The 20,171-nt window shown below is 44.3% G+C and overlaps 3 protein-coding genes across 3 annotated transcripts; all 3 read left to right on the forward strand.

The window, feature by feature from the left end:
* Nucleotides 1–1,070: 1,070 nt before the first annotated feature.
* LOC131701590 (TRPM8 channel-associated factor 2-like) lies at nucleotides 1,071–7,433 on the forward strand. The gene is made up of 8 exons (XM_059000377.1): nucleotides 1,071–1,305; nucleotides 2,175–2,808; nucleotides 3,260–4,245; nucleotides 4,685–4,779; nucleotides 4,876–5,089; nucleotides 5,441–5,680; nucleotides 6,406–6,743; nucleotides 6,967–7,433. Exons 2-8 carry the CDS (start codon nucleotides 2,195–2,197, stop codon nucleotides 7,210–7,212), a joined length of 2,733 nt encoding a protein of 910 aa, XP_058856360.1. The 5' UTR covers nucleotides 1,071–1,305; nucleotides 2,175–2,194; the 3' UTR covers nucleotides 7,213–7,433.
* A 563-nt stretch (nucleotides 7,434–7,996) lies between these two features.
* On the forward strand, nucleotides 7,997–13,992 carry LOC117964008 (N-alpha-acetyltransferase 80-like). Its single transcript, XM_058999943.1, has 2 exons — nucleotides 7,997–8,083; nucleotides 12,805–13,992. Coding segments are annotated over exons 1-2 (822 nt in total). The 5' UTR covers nucleotides 7,997–8,081; the 3' UTR covers nucleotides 13,625–13,992.
* LOC117964102 (hyaluronidase-2-like) lies at nucleotides 8,090–17,364 on the forward strand. Its single transcript, XM_034906494.2, has 4 exons — nucleotides 8,090–10,663; nucleotides 14,949–15,901; nucleotides 16,381–16,470; nucleotides 16,675–17,364. The coding sequence occupies exons 2-4, from the start codon at nucleotides 14,975–14,977 to the stop codon at nucleotides 16,993–16,995; spliced, it is 1,338 nt and encodes a 445-aa protein (XP_034762385.2). The 5' UTR covers nucleotides 8,090–10,663; nucleotides 14,949–14,974; the 3' UTR covers nucleotides 16,996–17,364.
* Nucleotides 17,365–20,171: the final 2,807 nt, after the last annotated feature.

Consider the following 20,171-nt stretch of genomic DNA (forward strand, 5'->3'; position numbering starts at 1 on the left):
CTTGCACGGTGTTTTATTTATAACTATTATTTTTAACAACACTCAATACTATACTTGTATGAAACTGAATTTTTATATTCCATTTCCAGGTAGCTGTTCTTTCTTGCACAACATTTTATTTTAGAAGTTAACACTATATGTTGCCAGATGTATTAATCATTTTGGTTGCACAGCGTTACCAGCTGTAGTGTGAGTTGGACTACATTCGTTTTTAAAAAATGACATTTCTTTTCGTTTGTTACATTCTGCACTCTGTTAAAGTGAGCTTGCTCACATCCGAACTCTGTCGCTTATACCCTTGGAGTTTAAATCTTTACATCTGGTGTAGAGTTTTATTTGAAGATTAAAAGGTTTCTGAAAGTTTCAGGATAGTTATTAATTATATAAAATATAAACATCAATTATTTTTCCCCCAAAAATGTAAAGATATTCCAAGCAGATGAATCCTTCTAATCAGGATTATTTTAAGATATGGAATCGATAATTAAGTCAATTTACAAAAGTTACAATTTGAACATTAAAATCTAAACATTTACTAAAGTTGTTACAATACATTCCTATCTATAATAATGTTACAGTGCATTCCTATCTATAATAATGTTACAGTGCATTCCTAGCTATAATAATGTTACAGTACATTCCTATCTATAATAATGTTACAGTGCATTCCTATCTATAATAATGTTACAGTACATTCCTATCTATAATAATGTTACAGTGCATTCCTATCTATAATAATGTTACAGTACATTCCTATCTATAATAATGTTACAGTGCATTCCTATCTATAATAATGTTACAGTGCATTCCTATCTATAATAATGTTACAGTACATTCCTATCTATAATAATGTTACAGTGCATTCCTATCTATAATAATGTTACAGTGCATTCCTAGCTATAATAATGTTACAGTGCATTCCTATCTATAATAATGTTACAGTGCATGCCTATCTATAATAATGTTACAGTGCATTCCTATCTATAATACTGTTACAGTGCATTCCTATCTATAATAATAATGCCGCGACACCTTCCTTCCTCAAAACCAGAACGATCCAGGGAAACAGATAAAGGAGGCACGCCGCGTCTCTACCGCAATGTGGATTCTGGGTCTATTTTCTGTTTCTATGATCTCGTGCTGATTAAAAAAAAAAAAAAAAAGCATCCCATAATAAGCAGACGCTACAGACCGCTACAGACAGCAACCAGGCTCAACAGTTCAGCGAATGGTCGTTTCAACTGTGCATACGACGAGGTACAAGAGCAGACTTTGAAATTTAAATCAAATCACCGTCACAAAAAGGTAACTTGTTTATTTTCATTTCCAATCGCGAGCGCACTCTCTAATCACATCCCTTTGCTTCTGTTCGACAAATATCTTTCGAGTGAAAAGCTCTGCGTATACCCCAACAACATCAGCATTATTTTTACTTTTTTTAATGTTTTGTAAAGTACGTTACTTTTTGAATTTCTTTGTTTTTACTTGGTGTTATTGATGTTACCTACTGTCAGCCCACTGTGTATTTGGTTTATTTGTAATATCGCTACAGTTTATGAAGCAAAGCGAAACAGAAAGGAAAAAAGGGATAATCTCTTCGTAAAAGTGTTTCTATTCTGCGAATGCCGTTAATATAAAAGGCAAGGGAATTTTTCTGTGTTCTGCTGCGCTGTACTGGTTAGAGCTAAGAAGCAGCTTCTTGCTTTCACTTTGAAGCTGTTAGTTTCAACTTGAAATGCTCATGCTGTGCACAGTCACTTCAGCTTGTCACTGAGTGTAGTTATATTCCTGTTATCGTGTTTCTTGTTTATTTTGGTGGATTTTAACACCTAGGAGGGCGACGCAAGCTGACCTCCAAACAAGTCGAGTAAACCACATATTGTAGAGCGTAGTTTACTCAAATTGAGTCATTTTAACAACACTGCAGCTTGTGTTTAACTTCACTCAAGTGCTCGCCTTATGGGCTTAGTACCTTCTAGTTTTGATAACCAACTGTTCGTCTTCCTTAAAAAAAAAAAAACTGCCAAAAACTGAATGAAAATTGGCCCACAGTGTTAGAATTGCTGGACGTAACACTTGTTGCTGAATAGGTTACCCTATTCAGGGTATTTGCTGTGTTGGGGTATTTGCTGTGTTGGCAATTGGATTGAATAACAGTTGTTCTGTGCCTGTAGGTGCACCGCCCAGCTGAAGAATGGATCCCACAGCTCTATACAATTCACTGATTAAAGGGGTTGAAGTTTTCAAGTTTACTGGTAATCCAGTTCCCAGCGAGCTGCTGCTGATTGGGGACAGAGCCTTGCCAGTGGCAGTGAATGACAAGGGCCAGGTCCTGATCGCTGTGTCTCACTACGGGAGGGGTCGAGTGGCTGTGCTGGCTCATGAAGGGTACCTGCATGATCCCAGTTTCGGACGGTTCCTTCAGAATGCCGTCGGCTGGCTTATCCCCACCCCAGGTGCTTCGGTCGGCGTCCAGGCTGGTCATGAGTCCCTCGTGCAGCATCTTGCTAGTTCTGGCTGCAGCGTGAAGTCTGCTCCTTTCAGTGCCTCCCTGGGTGTGTATTGCATGGATGCTTATGGTGTCCGTGAGGCTAAGGAGCTCATCGAGTTTGTAAAGAGCGGAGGGGGGCTGCTCATCGCCGGTCAGGCTTGGCACTGGTCCAGCACGCATGCTGGGGAAGACGTTCTCCTCGCATTCCCTGGGAACAAAGTAACCACCGTGTCTGGCATCTATTTCACAGCCAAGTACGGAGATAAAGGGGTTTTCCCAGTTTCCAGAGGTATTCCATTAAGCTCGCTCGATGTCTCGTGAGTATGCTTGTTTTCTCTCACATTCTCTCTTCTAATTGGTTGAAATGATTTTGGAAAGCATATCACCTGAATCACATCTGGGCTTTTCAACCCTTGCTGATTTACAGTCCTTTAAAGATTGGGTGGCATCTCAGTACACATTGTTTACAGAACCAGGGATGGAAATAAGACTCCAGTTGCATTGCAGTTTCACCCATTCCATAAATCCACTTCTGGTTTTACTATGATTTTTAATTAGCCACTGTGTAAAGGCAACAAGCTCAGGTGTCTTATTAAACTCCTAGTAAAAACAGAAGTGGAACAAACTGTTATGTAATGGGAGTCTTATTACTGGGGCTGAGAAAAGATTTTGGTCTTGTGGGAAAAACTGGGGGCGCGGTTTTACGGACTAGACTTCTGCCGTGCACTGTAAGTGTGTGGGTTTAATTGTTGTAAGTATCTCACACAGGCACGGGAAAGACATCAAACACGATCTGAAGCTGCTCCTGGACGGTGTGACTGACTTCAATCTGAACTGTGAGAGTGTTCCATCTGCTCTGCTGGTTCACGGGCCCCTGGCGTTCCCGATCGTACTGGACCGTTCCAACAGAGCCATTCTCGCAGCGGCTCATTATGGGAAGGGCCGGATTGTGGTGCTGTCCCACGAGAGCCAGCTCAGCCACCCACCACTGAAGAAATTCGTCCTTAATGCCGTGCGCTGGCTCGGAGCGGCTAAACCAGGCAAGATTGGCATCCAGAGCAACCTCACCGTGCTGCACCAGCACCTCAGCGAGGAGGGATACTGCTGCCAGCTATCAGAGCTCCAAGACGGCATGAGCGTTTATTGCTGCACCTCATACAGAGACCACCAGGCTGCTGAAATCCATGAGTTTGTCGCGGAAGGGGGAGGGCTGCTCATTGGAGGTCAGGCATGGTGGTGGTCCTACAGCAACACGGAGCAGGATGCAGTGGCTGGATATCCGGGGAACAAAATCCTGAACAAATTCGGCATCAGCATCACAGCGTCCACCCTCAAAAACACCGTTTACCGAGCTCCCAGCGCTCAGGAAGCGGCACGCTTGTATCACTTTCAGAAAGCACTGTCTAAGTTCAGGGAACACGTTCACAGCAATGAGCCTCTGGGAGCACTGGAGCCTTGTGTGAAGACACTGGGACGCGACTGCGCGTCTTTCCTGAGAATGAAGGCACACGAAAGCCCTCGGTACTCAATGATGTGTCAGATTTTAACCATGCTTGTGACAAAGACAGGAATTCCTCAAGCCAGTAACTGTAACCCTGTCAGAAACCCCAAAGAGATCATGTTGCTGAATTTAGGAACTGAGCTGTACAGTGAATCGCTGTGCCAAGAAGCGCTGGTGCCTGTCCTCATGAGGAGCGTTCCTGAACTGGTTGCAGACCCTGCTGTTGAAGTGCAAGTCAACGGGACAATAGAGGGTAAGAAATCAGGCTCTTTCTGACAATATTTTATCCTTGCTATAGACCAGGGATGGGCAAACTAAAATCAGTATTCACAAAGATATGGATTGCTTTAGGCTGTGGTGAGCAAACATTTTCAACTACATTGGATGTTAAAATGGATAACGTATACCAAAATCATTTAACAGAAATCTAATGGTTTCAATTCATATTAATAGCTGCTTATTTAAAGAAGAAAAAAAATGCAATTGTTTTAAGCAAAAACGGTTGCTGCTACTAACAGCAATATTCAGAAACAACACAAGTGTCAGCATACACAATTATTTTCGGACGAGCCATAAAGTTTGTGTGCCCCTGTTTTAGACAGAAAGTAGCTCTAGCAGTAGCGTCCGTTCATTTAGGAAAGCAAAGCAAACAATAAAAGAGCTCATTTGGTTTCATTCGTGTCCTGTTACAGGTTGCAGTGCATGGAGGAGCACTGGGCTGTTCGTTTCTCCAGGCAAAACGGCACATGTCATTGTCCCCTCGGCAGTGACTGGGGCAGGCTGGCAGGTACGAATTCAATTCAGACAGTTTAAAAAAGAGATGCAGTGAATGCTACGTAAAGAAAATCATTCTATATCTCCACCGTTTGTTTTCAACCTGCAGGTTCAGACTGGCTGCCATTCTGACGATCTGAGTGATAAAGAGGAGCTGAAGCGCCCCCCGGTGGTGATCCGAAGGTTCCCCATTAACAGGGAGAGGACAGCTGTGTCCAGCCTGTGGGGGGGCCTCCTGTACATTGTAGTACCAGCGGGAAGCCAGCTTGGCCCGGTCAATATCACTGTGCAGGGAGCGGTCAGGGCTCCTTTCTTCAAAGCTGGTAAGGCAGCTGAAACCAGACCATAGTGTTGAACTCTCTTCCTAAATCCAAATGTTTGTAAAATGCAGTTTGGATTGTAAAGCACCACGTCATGCATTGTTCTGTCAGAAATCCTGTCAAACAGTTTTTCACTGCAGGTGAAATACACCTGACTGTCCACTGGGTGTCATGCGCATCGAGAATGAGAATGTTTTGTTTAATATTAATATGTTATTCTTATCACAAGATAACGTCAGTATTATACAGAAATCATCAGGAATGTTGTTTCTTTTAATTTCCACTTACAATTGATCTGCAAGGAAAGTTTTGAACGGAAAGTTTAAATAAAGGGGTTTATTACTGCGGGTGCAGGTCAGAGCAGCATATCGGAGTGGCAGAGGACAGTCCGGCACTACGCCGCTCCCTGGGCTGAGCTGGAGGCTGACAGCATCATCCTGACTGTCCCCTCGGACAGCGTTCGCCACCTGGACAACCCCGAGCCTCTGCTCTGCCTGTGGAACAGGATCACGAGGGGCATCGCAGAGCTGGCAGCTAGACCCCATCCGTTCCCCAGGCCAGAGCGCATTGTGGCCGACGTCCAGATCTGTGCTGGCAAGTACAGTCAAACCTGCTTTTAGGAAACTTTATATCCAGGTTGTTTCTCTTTATAGCCAGTGGCCAGTTACATTTCCCCTTAGTTTTCCCCTTAAGTGAGTTTAAGGGTGTTGAAGAAAGCAGCGTAAGAGTCAATACCCCAGCTAAGGGGAAATGTGTCCTTGTGTTATTCTCAAACTGAATACCTAGTGTTTTACGCACCCAGCCCCAGTTTTTTGTTTATTATTTTACATTGGAAACGTGCCATATCAGCAGGCATTGAAGTGTCCTAACACAGGTGCACCTCCAGTGACATGGTCTTTACTAGAGATTAGACTGTAGCTGGTTTCTGCATTCACTTTTCTTTACCAATACCCTTGCACTTGAGTAATCCCTGCATTCACTGATTGAATAGGCTTCATCCCATTCAAACCTTGTGTGTAAAATGCTTCTTTGACATTGAAATGATCATATGCATTTTTGCTTAAAAAAAAAAAAAAAAAAAAATTATATATATATATATATATATATATATATATATATATATATATATTAATAATTGACTAATCTATCTTAGTTTTTTATGCTTGGCTTTTGTATAGGTTTTAAATGTGCCATTCGTTTTCATGGACAGCATTGCTAAAGTACAATGGTGTATGGAGTTGGTACTGTATAAATGACAATGCCAAATAAAAATGTAAAAGCCAGCCGTTTCTGTTTGCTCTTTCTATTGACTCTCGCAGGCTGGATGCACTCTGGCTATCCTATAATGCTTCACTTGGACTCTGTGAAGGAGATTGCTCACCTGGACTTCATGACCTCCAATAGCATATGGGGCCCCATCCACGAGTTAGGACACAACCAGCAGAGTGCAGCGTGGGAGTTCCCCCCTCACACCACTGAGGCCACCTGCAACCTGTGGTCTGTCTACATTCACGAGAAGGTCCTGGGAACCCCACGGTGCCGGGCTCATGAGATGCTTAGACCAAAGACCCGAAGAGAAGGCCTGAGGAACTACATGAGAAATGGAGCGCGGCTGGACCAGTGGAAGGTGTGGGTTTGTCTGGAGACCTACCTGCAGGTTTGTAATGATATTGTACGTGCTTAAATAACGAAACTTCCTATTAGCTTGTATGGGACACACAAAGCCCTAATCCATTCCTGCTTTATGCCTTCTTTTTAGTCCTCAGAGAAGGTATGTGCTTTGAAATAGTCTGTGGCACATTGTTTCTTGTGGTTTCAGTCCTTTAGATGAGTTAACACACCCATTCCTAGCTGTGGATTTTGTTATCTCTGTCACTCAGTTGCAGGAAGGGTTCGGCTGGGAGCCGTTCATCCAGTTGTTCTCAGACTACCAGCAAATACCGAGCGCTGCCAGGTTAGACAAGGTCAGCAGGATGAACCTGTGGGCGGAGAAGTTTTCCCAGCAGGTGAAGAGGAACCTGCTCCCCTTCTTCAAGGCCTGGGGGTGGCCTATCGGAAAGGACCTCGACCAAAAACTGTCAGCTCTGCCAGCGTGGAAGGAGAACCCAATGAAAGAGTACATCTGAGCCTCAGGCATTGTTAATGAGGGGCAGTGTGGAGAGACCGGGCACCCCATCACTGTGTGTCTGCACAGCCATTGTATGAAAAATAATTATGAAACCTCAACAGAGTGTGGTGGTCATTATCCAACTGACGTGCCTTCCAGCATATCGCAGTTCAGTGCAAATTATATATTGTGTATGTCTTACTGTTTACCTGTAAAACCAATAAAAACACTTTATATCAATGGCTTGCTTTTAAAATGCCTCCAACTACTGTATAAGCAGGGATGGCAATAAGACTCCTGTTGCATCGTAGTTTCACCCATTCCAGGTTTTACCATGAGCTTGATTAGCCACAATGTATAGGTAACAAGCTCAGGTGTTAGTTATTAAGCCCATAGTAACCCCAGGAATGGATCAAGCTGCTATGCAAAGGGAGTCTTATTTCCACCCGTCTAAGCCTTTATGCGTCAGCACAGGTGAAGTGTCAGGGTACTTGCTGCTTAGACGGCAAAGATGAACCGCAGAATGAATGTGCAACATTAAAATGTAGATCCAAAGCAATGCCAATCTGAAATGACCCTCCTAAACCCTGACACATTCTCTAAACAAGTACTTAGTGCATCTTAGTTTCAAATACATTACGAATAAAATACTTAAGCAATGTTTGTGGTTGTAGTGCTCGAATGAGTCGTGTTGCAGCTTTATTTAATAAATAAATAAATAAATAATTGGATGCTGTTAACCTCCTTGCCGATAGACGGTAGGCTTTTTTTGTTTGTTCACATGCGGAAATGAATGCCCTCTTGGGCAGTTTGCGAAGACTTCTTCAGCCTGTCAAAGCGCACGCTTTGTAGCTCTAGTTCCTGGAGCGGCGGGTGCACAAGTGAATCATGTAGGTATCTCATCAGGAAAACGAAAAAATCCACGTAGATGCAACAGGAGGGTTGGGACGAGTGCACGGTGCCATTGAGACTGAAGTAACATTAACAAAGCTCAAACGTGTTTAACTTCATATTGGGCTCCAAACTGTTAAAGCACAGTATCACTAACGTATACTAGCTTCTCGTTAAACGAGGACACATCGGCGGTACTTTAAAAAACTATGCATGCTTCTTTTGTGTGTGCTCTAGACGGAACGTGCTTCGAGTTGCGAAAAAGCAGCGCGTTTTTATTTGGTTATTTTAGAATACAAAACTGTGCTTAACTGTTTAATGTATCAACTTGGCGTTGAGAATCATACAGCAAAATGCCCATATAAGGAGAGGTATACTACACAGCTGTATTAAAGAGCTAAAGGACGCAAACAGAATCAAATGTTAGATGCGTGAAAGACAGTAGTTCCATTTTCATTAACTATATGGCAATTCACGATTTACTCATTTTAATCTTGCAGTAAGGGCTGTTTTGTGTGCGGTACATAGTTATGAGTTTCTGATGGTGTGCTGCTTATTATAGTCGGTAATTTTTCACTTGCACGCTGGCCTTTGCACAGACGTGGAGTCGGTTATTATCATTACAATTAAAATGATAGCAGCACTGTTTGCTTAAATTACAGTTACAGTGATATTTAGTTGGGTTACAAATGCAGTTACAATTATGCTGCAGTAATTAGTGACAATTATACTACTAAAGCAACATGAACAACTACAAACATTAACATTTTGACTGTGTTTATTCTAAATAACCCAGCAGTTACAAATAACAAAAAACATGCTGTATACATTTTATTTTTTCAAACAAAAGGAGTCACTGAAAGGGGTTGAAAATATGAGAATATTGGCCGCTCAGTATAAAACATGGAACCGTGTTTGATTAAGCTGGAAAGGTGTGTAATTGAATTGCATGATATAATTACAATTACAGTTACACAGGCCTGCCAAAGTTCAACTACCATTGCGAACTGCAGTTACAAATGTAATTGCCTCGTGTCTCCACCTGTATTTGATTTGCTCATCACCTCGACTCTGTCTCTTAATTATACATGTTAAGTCAAGCAGACTAGAGTTTCAGCGAAATGCCTTCATCCACACCAGTGAATTGGATATTTCTGAAGCTAACCCACAAACGGGAAGTTACAGAATTAACTGAAAAACAAGAATGTGTGAAATGTGTGGTTCTGAAGTGTTGTTCCTCTGTGAAGGAAGTACAAAAGATAGTAATTCAGATTAATGAATTACAGAAATACACAGAGCAGTCCCCTGCACAGTCCATGCTAATGCAGGCAAATGCAAGCTGTGCTTTTAGTAAGTTAGCAGAACAAAATATGATCTGGTGGTGCAGTTAAAGCTGACAGCATTTTATAAAACATTCTTTTAAAAAAAACACCAAAACAAAATTAGAATCAACGTCATAACGATAAAACCCTTCAAGATAATGAAATCTACATTTCTTATTACTGCATGCTTTGTGACAGATGCATGATTCTTGTGCCTGCTTGTTCATATATATGATGTACATTTTGCTTTGTGATACTGCACCAGGCAAGTTGTAGAGGAAATGTGATAGGTTACTTATAGCAGTGTTAAAAAAGAATTGCACATCCACCACAAAACCTCAGAAACGGCACCCAGGCTGCCTTAGGAAATCGAGAGTGCAGGCTGGTCTACAGGGGAAAAGGGAAGTGTAGGACCGACAGCTACAGGCAGCCCACGCTTCAGAGAAGAGAGCATGAGAGGAGGGGGCGGGGGGCAGCACTGTTATATCAGCAGTCCTGAAGCGAGCCTACAAGTACAGTGCTGTACATCATCTCCAGCATGTCTAACATCAGTGGATGTGAAGTTCTGTCTTTCCCCTGTCTCGCTTTCAACCCGATTTGTTGCTTCTTACCGGGTTTGTAATATTTGCAGGCGTTTCTTCTTTTCAGAAAGCACAACTAAAATGAAAAAGCACTACTGTTACATATCAATATTATGGGTCAGTTTTTTTTTATCCCAGAGTGGAGTGAAAACTATTGTGTATATTGTTACAAACTCCTGTAGCTTACTTTGCCTACATTGAAGACCTACACGTTTACCTGTGAGGCAAGGGGATTTCTCAGAATAAATGCACTGCAGTTTCTCAGTGGCCTAACAGAGAAGAGAAACATACTTCTTTTATTTAATACAAGGTTTAGAATGGAGTGTTTAGAATAGTTCATATTCAGGCACAGTGTAATGGCAGGGCTGGGGAGATGAGAATGGACTGTTCAGAGGGGTGTGTTTCAGGTGACCATGATGAAAAAGCTATTTAACACGTCTTCCATTCCCCGAGCCAGTCCCTAATTCATGTATTTCACAGAGCAGGACCACTTCTCCTTGAGCGCTATTTCAGATTGAACTATTTTGTGGTCTGCGAGTGTTGTTAGAGGTTGTGATCACAAGACCTTGTAGGCTTTTTTCCTCATTTCCTGACACTGTTAGCTCAGAGCCTGAGTCTCTCTGTGCCAAACGTTCTCTGTGTGCTTCTGAACAGCTCTGGACTGAACAGTGAGCAGGTGAGTGTGTTCCCTCTGTCTCTCTCCGAGTCCTACTGGTTTTGTATTTTGTAATTGCTGTTATTCTTTGCCTCTTAAAAATACAGACAGATTTGTGCTCCTTCTTTCTAAATTGGGTCCAGTGGGTTCTGTGGATTGGTTTCCATTAGAAGCAGTTCTGATTCAGTTCTTATGGGCTTGGTTCTCAGTTTATAACTGGCTCCTTTCTCCTTGTTCTGGTGCAGACAGATGCGAACTAGATAAGGGAGAGACTTATTTTCTTAAACAAAATCAAGTGGAAAATACATAATAAATGGATACTGTCGCCTTGGATAAAGGCACCTGTTAAATAAATAAATTAATAATAAAAATAATATTAAACTTTAATACTTTGGATTGAAAAAAACGAAGCTCTATAGCTTCGAGTTGTACATGCTCGCAGGCACGCCATGTTATTGTATTTAAAAAGAAAACAAGGGCCTGCACACCAAGTAGACGAGGTGCAAGTCCACCAGTCAGAATAGAGAAAGAGAACCGCACACTCCATGCGCTCCAAAATTATATATCTTAAATTCATAAAAACACATCACCAGCGTTTCAACACAGAAGAGCCTTTGTCAGAGTGCAATATACAAGTGTAGGGTTACAGAGTGAAATACTACTGAGGTTGTGCATTCTGTAAATGTTGAGGTACTGATACTGTGCTTTAAAGTGCAATTACACTTGATTTAAAAACACACACACACGCAGACTCACACGCACACGCAGACCAACACGCACACACACACACACACACACACACAGACTCACACAGAGACTCACGCATACGCACACACACACACAGACTCATGCACACGCAGACACACGCACACACACAACCTTTGTCTAAATATAGCGTGATGAGTACATTTTCAAAGTGTTTGAAGTCATGGTTTGGCAGTATATTTTCACAGCTTCTTCACAGTGTTGTGAAGTCTGACCGTTTTCATGACACAGCAGGTGTGCCTGGCTGTTCCAGGCATGACTCTGGTTGTTGGTTGAAATGAAATTGGGGACGCAGATGAGTGGTTTCAGAATGTGTTATTCTTTTGTGCAAAAGCAAAACATCCCTGTGGCTTTGCAAGGAATCTGCATGGAGTTTGCAATGAGTCTGCAGGGAGTCTGCAGGGATTCACAGAGTTTTCAAGGAGTCTGCAGGGAGTCTACAGGGAGTTTGCAAGGAGTCTGCAGGGAGTTTGCAAGGAATCTGCAGGGAGTCTGCATGGAGTTTGCAGGGAGTGTGCATGGAGTCTGCAATGGTCTGCAAGGAGTCACAGAGTTTTCAATGAGTCTGCATGGAGTTTGCAGGGAGTATACAGGGAGTTTGCAAGGAATCTGCAGGGAGACTGCATGGAGTTTGCATGGAGTCTGCAAGGAGTTTGCAAGGAATCTGCAGGGAGTCTGCATGGAGTTTGCAGGGATTGTGCATGGAGTCTGCAAAGAGTCACAGAGTTTTCAATGAGTGCATGGAGTTTGCAGGGAGTCTGCATGATGTGTGATTCACTGGTGTGGGTCTGTCACTAACAAGACCCTCTGGAGTGGGAATCAGGACTGTTATGCCCTTCTCTCGGCTCTTAATCAAGACACTCAACTGCTTGGCCAAATGGCAGTGTCTGTAGCTTAGCTGCTGATAGAGAGATGTAAGAATTACTCCATTAGCTCAGTTGTAACCCCAGGCAGTTATTTTGTAATACTCACTATAAGATTGAGTGATTAATATAATTACCAGAAACACCTGTGAGACAAGATTATATATTCAGTGAGTTCATCTTTAACAGAATCATTTGTTTGCTACTGCTAGTGCTGTTTGTTTTTGTCCGATTTCACCAATATTGCTATTTTATTAAAACATTTTGAAGAATGGTAAGCAAAGTACTGTAACAACACAGACTCCACAGGCTTTTACTAAAAATGGTACTTTCTAAATATTAAAAACCTTTGACATAACAAAATAAAAATATAACATGCCTCTTTCTTTCAGCTTCTCATGCTCATCATCTATATGAGTTAGCATTATCAGTAGATCTGGTTTTACTGGATAGTTTAGTAAAGTGCTTAGAAAGGCATTATAATAAAACAGTCTCTGACCTTCTGGGTAACGTCTGTCCGTGTCGCGGCTGCAGGTGTGATGCCGAGGTCACGGTCGTCCCGCTGCACCGGCGCCCTGACCTGGTGGGTGCGTGTGCCGACCTAGTGAACTCAGAGTGGCAGCGGAGCCGAGCTGCGCGGATCCACTCCCTGGAGAAATCCTGCGATGGCTTCCCGGTCTGTCTGGTAATGGTGTCGCGGGCGGATCAGCTGCTGGGTCACGCCAGGCTGTCTCTGGTGGTGGGGCAGCCGCGCAGCCTCTTCGTGGAGACGGTGGTGGTCTCCCGGGAGCTGAGAGGGAAGGGCTATGGGCGCAGGATGATGGAGGCCACCGAGCGCTACGCCAGATCCAGGGGGTTCTGGAGGCTCTGCCTGACTACACACGACAAGCAGCACTTCTACGCACACCTGGGCTTCGTCCTCTCAGAGCCCGTCCAGAACGCAGGTTCAATGACCACCTTCATGCCCATGGAGGTGCTCCAAAGGTTCTCCCGACCTCCGGCAACTAGCGGAGAAGGAGATGAATCGGGACTGAATCAAACTTCTTCACCTCCTCCACAGTCCCCCCCTTTAGCACCCCCTGCCCCCTTTTTAAACCCTCCCCTTTCTCCTCAAGCTCCTCCGTTAGCCCCATTCCAGTTAATGCCTACCCCTTTAACCCCTCCTCCTCCTCCTCCTCTAGCCCCACCTCCCCCCTCTCCAGCCAATCATTTACCTCCTCCCCCTCCACGACCACCTCCCCCCTCAGGGCTCAAGACTCTTGGCTCCAAGGATCCCCCTGGACAGACCTTGTTAGAAACACCATACCGAGATCTCAAAGGCCAGCCCATCTACTGGATGAAGAAGGAGCTGTGAAGATAGCTTGTTCTGGTTTAGTGTACCATTGGACAGAAGAACATTGGTGTCCTACAAACTCTGCTCTACTAGAATTTTAGTCGCAATCAACCAACGTTGCAACCAAGATGCGGTCTCTCTTACAGCCAACAAGCAAATGTGTTCTAGATTTTGTTACTGACCTGAGACACACACTGTACAAACCAGCCTTGGACTCTGATCTCTGCCTTTGCAAGAATCCTGCCAAGGGTGTTCTCGCTCCCACTGCACCTTCCTCAGTTCTCCTTTAACACATTGATGTTTGATTTTTTTTTGTATTTTATAAAAGATGGGAAATTGAGAAATGTTTTTCACTGCCAAAAATAAACTCTTCATACTGTAATATTAAACCTTTGTGTTGTGTTGTATATCTGCTGGATTTACTGGAGACTTCAGTCACAAGCATTAGGAATGGGAATAATAAAATCACTGCCTGTGTTTTCAGATTAAAAGCTTTCATTTGTAGCCGACAGTAAACATAAACAGGTCACTTGCCACTAACCAGTGGCTGTGTTTCTCTTTCTGTGCAATCACTACATATACTGAGCAGAGACCCACCTGCACTATTACAAATTACCAGCTTCAGCTTCATAGCTTAAACTGAGCTAAGTGATTGAAATGAATGGAAGTGGTCAATAAGTGAAATAAACAGCAGCTCGGGTCTCCAACAGCGTATCACATATTGAAAGACTCAAACCCTACAAAACTATTTTTTTGTGTGTGTGAAAGGAAATATACACCAACTTATCCAGATACAAGGTTATTTATTTAGTAAGTTTAAAATAAATCTCTTTTGACGATTTAAATACAGCATGATACAGCAAAAAAAAAAAAAAAAGTTCTAGATTGTTGATGACTAACAGCCCGGAAAGGTTTCATGACTCTCCAACCTGTTTTTGAACAGCCCACAATTAACTTTAAATAACTTGCAAGCTCTTTTTAAGTGAAGCCACTTCCATAAATGTATCAGCTGCATGGTCAGCCTTATGCAGATGTTCACAGGGGCCCTGACTCTCACCTCAATATCTTCTGACTGCTGTGCTCCATGGCAGATTGTACATCTAGGGAGGAAGCTATGTGAGGACATGAAAAACAATACATCAAACTTTTGTTAAGTCACAACATTTTGATATTAATCTTCTATACAATTATCATTTACTTTTAGTTGTTTGCAAAAAAAAAATCATCTTAAATCAGAGCTTTTTGCTGTTGTGTTCGTTTGTGGGACTGCATTCTGGTTTCTGCATTCTGGTTGTTTTTAAAATGTAACTAAGAAAACGTACACATTGTTTTTCTCTGTTTGCAGGGAGGGCATCACTGTAAGAAACCAGTATGTTCTCAGGAACCGCTTTCCTAGTCGCCTCTGCCTTGTTAGTGGCTGCAGTCCAGGCTCGCATGGGACCACTGGAGACCATGGCTGCCCCTCCCATCGTTCACCGCAAGCCCTTTGTGGTGGTGTGGAACATGCCCACGTCCAGGTGCCAGTCCAAGTTTGGGGTCACCTTTGACCTGGCCATGTTTGACATAGTCGAGAACCAGCAGGAGAGTTTCCAGGGCCAGAACATGACCATCTTCTACCGGGACAGCCTGGGCCAGTACCCTTACATCACCCCCGAAGGGGAGCTCACAAATGGGGGCGTTCCTCAGGAGGCTCCCATAGAGAAGCACCTGAGCACAGCCAAGCTGGAGATGGAGGAACTGCTGCGGGAGGACTTCAGCGGACTGGCTGTCATCGACTGGGAGGAGTGGCGGCCGCTGTGGACGAGGAACTGGGGCTCCATGAGGAAATACCGGCGGGTTTCTGAGGCGCTGGTGAGGCTGCAACACCCAGAGCTGCCCGAGAAGAAGGTCCGAGAGACGGCCAAGATGGAATTCGAGATGGGAGCCAGGGAGCTGATGTCTAGGACGCTGCAGCTGGGCAGTCAGCTCAGGCCCTCGGGCATGTGGGGTTACTACAAGTTTCCTGACTGCTACAACTACAACTGGAAGAAGGTTGTGAACTACACGGGGCGCTGCCACCCCAAGGACCCAGAGAGAAATGACCGCCTGGCCTGGCTGTGGCGGGGATCCACAGCTCTGTACCCCAGCATCTACCTGAACCGACCGCTGGCCTCTTCGGAGAAGGGGGCCCTCTACGTACGCTACCGAGTGCTGGAAGCCATGAGGGTGGCGGCGTCGTTCGCTTCTGCCAGCGGCTCCCTCCCCGTCCTGCCCTACGCCAGAGTGGCCTTCACGCATTCACTGAAGTACCTGAGCCAGGTAGGAACCAGCGCCCTGGTAAGAGGTACTGTACAGTTCACACAAAGCCTAATTAGATTAACTTTTAGCTTGGGGGAGAAACAGCAGAAGAAAATATGAATTCACGCAATACCCTTTTTTCTTGCTAAAAGTTAATTGAATTCAGGTCCCCTAGACCAGGGGTGTCCAAACATGGTCCTGGAGGGCCATTCCACTACAGGTTTAGCAAGTAAAGTGAGATAATGAACTACACTGGGGTCTGCATGGTGGTTTAGTCGGTTCAATTAAACAATTTAGAACAGGGTTGGAACAAACACCACTGGAAGGGCGCACTTTGGCCACCTCTATCCTGGACTCTCCGCTTGTGAAATAAATGACCTGCCTGTTTCTTTAATATACTTTGTATACCAATAGCTGTGTCCCGTTCTTTACATGAAACCCGGTTTAGACAGTGCTCGAGGCTGGAGTTTCTTCTACTGAATCCTGTTGTTCTGTTCCAGCTGGACCTGGAGCACACGATCGGGGAGAGTGCTTCTCTGGGGGCAGCGGGGGTGGTCCTGTGGGGAGACCTCAGCTTCGCCCGCACACAGGTCAGTCACCACACCATAAGTTACAAATCATTTAATTCAGTAATTAAATTGACATATTTAAAGCTAAAATGCATGCTTAGCTGGTAAATATTAGACAAACAAGCTCCCTCTACGCAGAACAATCTACAAGACTATGCAACCACTGTATTATTAGTATATATCATAATGTGAGCCTGTGCTGAGCCTGTCTCTCTCTGTGTGTAGCATACCTGTGAGGAGCTGCAGCAGTATGTTAGCGGGGTGCTGGGGCGCTATGTGGTGAACGTGACCACGGCAGCGCGGCAGTGCAGCGCAAGGCTGTGCAGTGGAAACGGCCGCTGTGCCCGGGGGGACCAGAACTCGGACGCCCGGTTCCACCTCAGCCCCTACAGCTTCCAGATCATCCCCCCTCCCTCGCCAGGCAGGGGAGCTCCGAGCGCGAGGGGGGAGCTGGGCGAGAGAGACCTCCGGCAGCTGCAGGATTCCTTTAGGTGTGTGTGCTACCGGGGCTGGAGCGGGCTGCGCTGCCAGAACCAGATGCTGTAGGAACTCTGCCATTGGAAGGGAATGGGCGGACCCTCTCTGAGCAGGATTGCAGTTCCACAGCATGGTGCAGGTTCACGATGCCACCCGGGCAGGGCTGCTTTGCCCTGGACGCTCGCAGAATGACTCTGTTTCCAGGCTGCAATGCCAGTTCTCAGTGACGATAGTGCTGCCTCACTCAAGATTATATTAATTCATTTCAATGGGATGTTTGCATTACATTTGATAATTGCTGCACCATTTTTATTGATCAGAGCTTCTACATTTGTTTGTTTAAATTGTTCTGTATTTTGGTACCATTGGAGATGTGCAGCATTTCCTTGTAAAAACACCTAAAAAAAAAAAAAAAAAAAAAAAAAAAATAGTAAAATAAAAAAAAACAATCAGCTTGTTCCAAATGAACTGTTAACCCATTATAAAACCCAGCTACACCATGTGCACAAGTCCTTGTCATTGACCCAGGAGAATACATGAAGAGCCCCAGCAGGCTACATCAATAACTGCTCAGGCTGGGTGCATTGTTTATGAACCTAGGACTCGGGCTCTCATGTACTTGATGGTAACTTGTATCTGATGTTCACGTCTAGTTATCGTTCAACTGCGTTATATATATAATAACATGCAACCATAATGACATTTCACAAAATAATAACTCTGAGCCTTGCAAATAAACCCCAAGGTCTTAAGGGTTAAAAGACAAACAAAAGCTTAAACTATTATTGAAAAAAAAGTCTAGCTGCAGTTAACGTGGAAAGCGGTTTTTTATTATTTTATTATTGCAACAGTAGATGTTTCTGCTCTGCCTGTCTTTTCACATCCAATCGATCTCTTACACTCTCTTGTCTTACATATTAACTATGGTCTGTCTTGTTTTTCTACTTTAAATCTGATGTCCAATACAGAATGTTGTCAGTGAAGAATCCATATCCTTTAAACAAATCTCTTCTGTGGTGGTGAGAAAACAGACCATCATCAATGAGAATCCTGTGCATTTAGATCTGATAAAATGCGTACCCAAATTCCAAACACGCTTATACCGTTCTGCAATCCTTACTGCCAACGCTGGTCACGCCTCAAAAAAAAATAAAAATAAAAACTAAAGCCAACCAGAGCAAGCAACTGTCAATGGCATCTACAAACGAGTCCTCAGCATCTACCACTGCACGGCTATGGAAACAGCAGCCTGCACTGCATTCTCTACATCGCAGACTCATCCAATCTCTGCCGTATTTAACTAAAGCGAATGGAAATGATGGACAGTCTGTCTTGTCAGTGTGTGCTGCTGGTGGGTCCCCGGGCAGTTGGGTCTGCTGTCACTCTCCCAGCCAGGCTGTGCGAGTCAGGGAGGGAGGGCTCCTCAGGTGGGGGTCAGGTTCACCCTCAGCTCCTTCAGTGTCTGGGCGAGCTGGGCCAGCTCCTTCACAAACTCCTTCCTCTGCTTGATGGCCAGGGAGAGGGAGTACAGGGACTCGTTCTGCTGGACTGGAGACAGCAGACATAGCGGTTGATGCTAACATGTTTTTCTACTTTGTTTATTACTGGCTGGTTTCACAGACACTGTAGATTGGCACTAATCTTGGACTACTTGATGTTACTTTAGGTAATCTAAGATTAGCACAAGCCAGGCTCAGAGAAACCAGACATAGGCATTCTAAAATGAATTGCTTATTCTGGCACCAAAATGCCATTCGAGCCGATGTTTTGTACCAATTAATCCCTAAACATTTGGATCTGGTTCATGCAGAATTATTACACGCTAGCACCATTGAAACTGGATTGTGTGTGTGTGTGTGTGTGTATATATATATATATATATATATATACATATATATATATATATATATATTGCTTGAGCGATTTTGAAGATATACTTTTTATTATAATTCCAATGCTAATATAAGATCAAGTCATTTTTATCGTTAAGCATTGAGGAATAGTCATTATCCTCTTAAAGCCATTTAAAAAGACCAAGCACTCTGATCCACATCAGATCAATGCCATCCTGGCTGTGCAGAGTGACGGTGCCCTCTTACCCAGGAAGTAGAAGATGCCCGCGAGAGCTGCTAGCGCCAGGAGGACCGCAATGCACACCCAGAGGTACCGACAGCAGACAGGGCTGCAGCAGGTACAGCACGCCCGCCGGGGCCAACGCACTGCACGCTCAGCCTGGGCCGGGGCTGGGAGGTTCCCATTGTCCTGGTGGCGAGGAGGGCCACCCCCTGCAAGTGAAAACGAGGCGGGTCACCCAGCTGTCATTCCAATACAGACTGCAATCCTTTTCTACTTTGTCTGGTGGCTCAATGCCAGCTGTGGATTGCTGTAATAAGACCTAGTTTCTTTTAGTTTCACCTTACAGAGGAGTTGACGGCAATGATGGGTTGCACCATCAATAAATATGCAGTGAGCAGTGTCAAGCATGCACAAGAAATCACCAGCGCTCAACAGCAAAATAAACACTGGAAGAGGGCTTGCCTGGTTTAGACACACACACACACAGACAGACGGACGGACGGTGCAGACCCAGACCTGGGGGAGTCTTGAGCAGCTCGGAGTTGCTGTTCAGCCGCTGCAGGTCGCTGATCGACTCCACGGAATGCAGCTCGATTTCAGTCAAGTCCCGGTCGCTGATCCGGAGGAACTCCACCGGTGGGGGGGGCAGCACCTTGATCATGGCACCTGTGGAACGACAACAATGCTGAGAACCCGGATTCCATTCCTGGCATTCTACTGGGAAACCCAATGAAACCAAACCTAGAACTGATCGTTAACACAACCGTCTGTAAAGAATGGAAAGCCACAGAGGTGTGGCAAAACCATAAATATAAAAGTGAAAACAGATAATAGGTATCCTTGGAAGGTGAAGCGATCATGAGGACCAGCATTTTAACAAGTGCCTTCTTCAGTGTTCCTTCTGAAGCTATTTATCGGTGGAAATCAGTACCTGTTGAAATGAGCTTGATCTTTCCCTTGGCGTGTGGCCTCAGGAGATCACTCACACATGGCAGATCTATTTTCTTTCCTCACACACTTGTGGTGGCTGTTAGTCCACCTTATGATTCTTCCTGTTTAGTTACATCTGTGATAGCTACACGGAATCATTATTGAATCCCTAATAGTCTCTATAGCTGGCTGTTTTACTGGAATACCCACATGATAAACAAAGCCCTTAAGAGGGCTAG

Source organism: Acipenser ruthenus, chromosome 25, assembly GCF_902713425.1.
Source record: "Acipenser ruthenus chromosome 25, fAciRut3.2 maternal haplotype, whole genome shotgun sequence".
NCBI lineage: Eukaryota > Metazoa > Chordata > Actinopteri > Acipenseriformes > Acipenseridae > Acipenser > Acipenser ruthenus.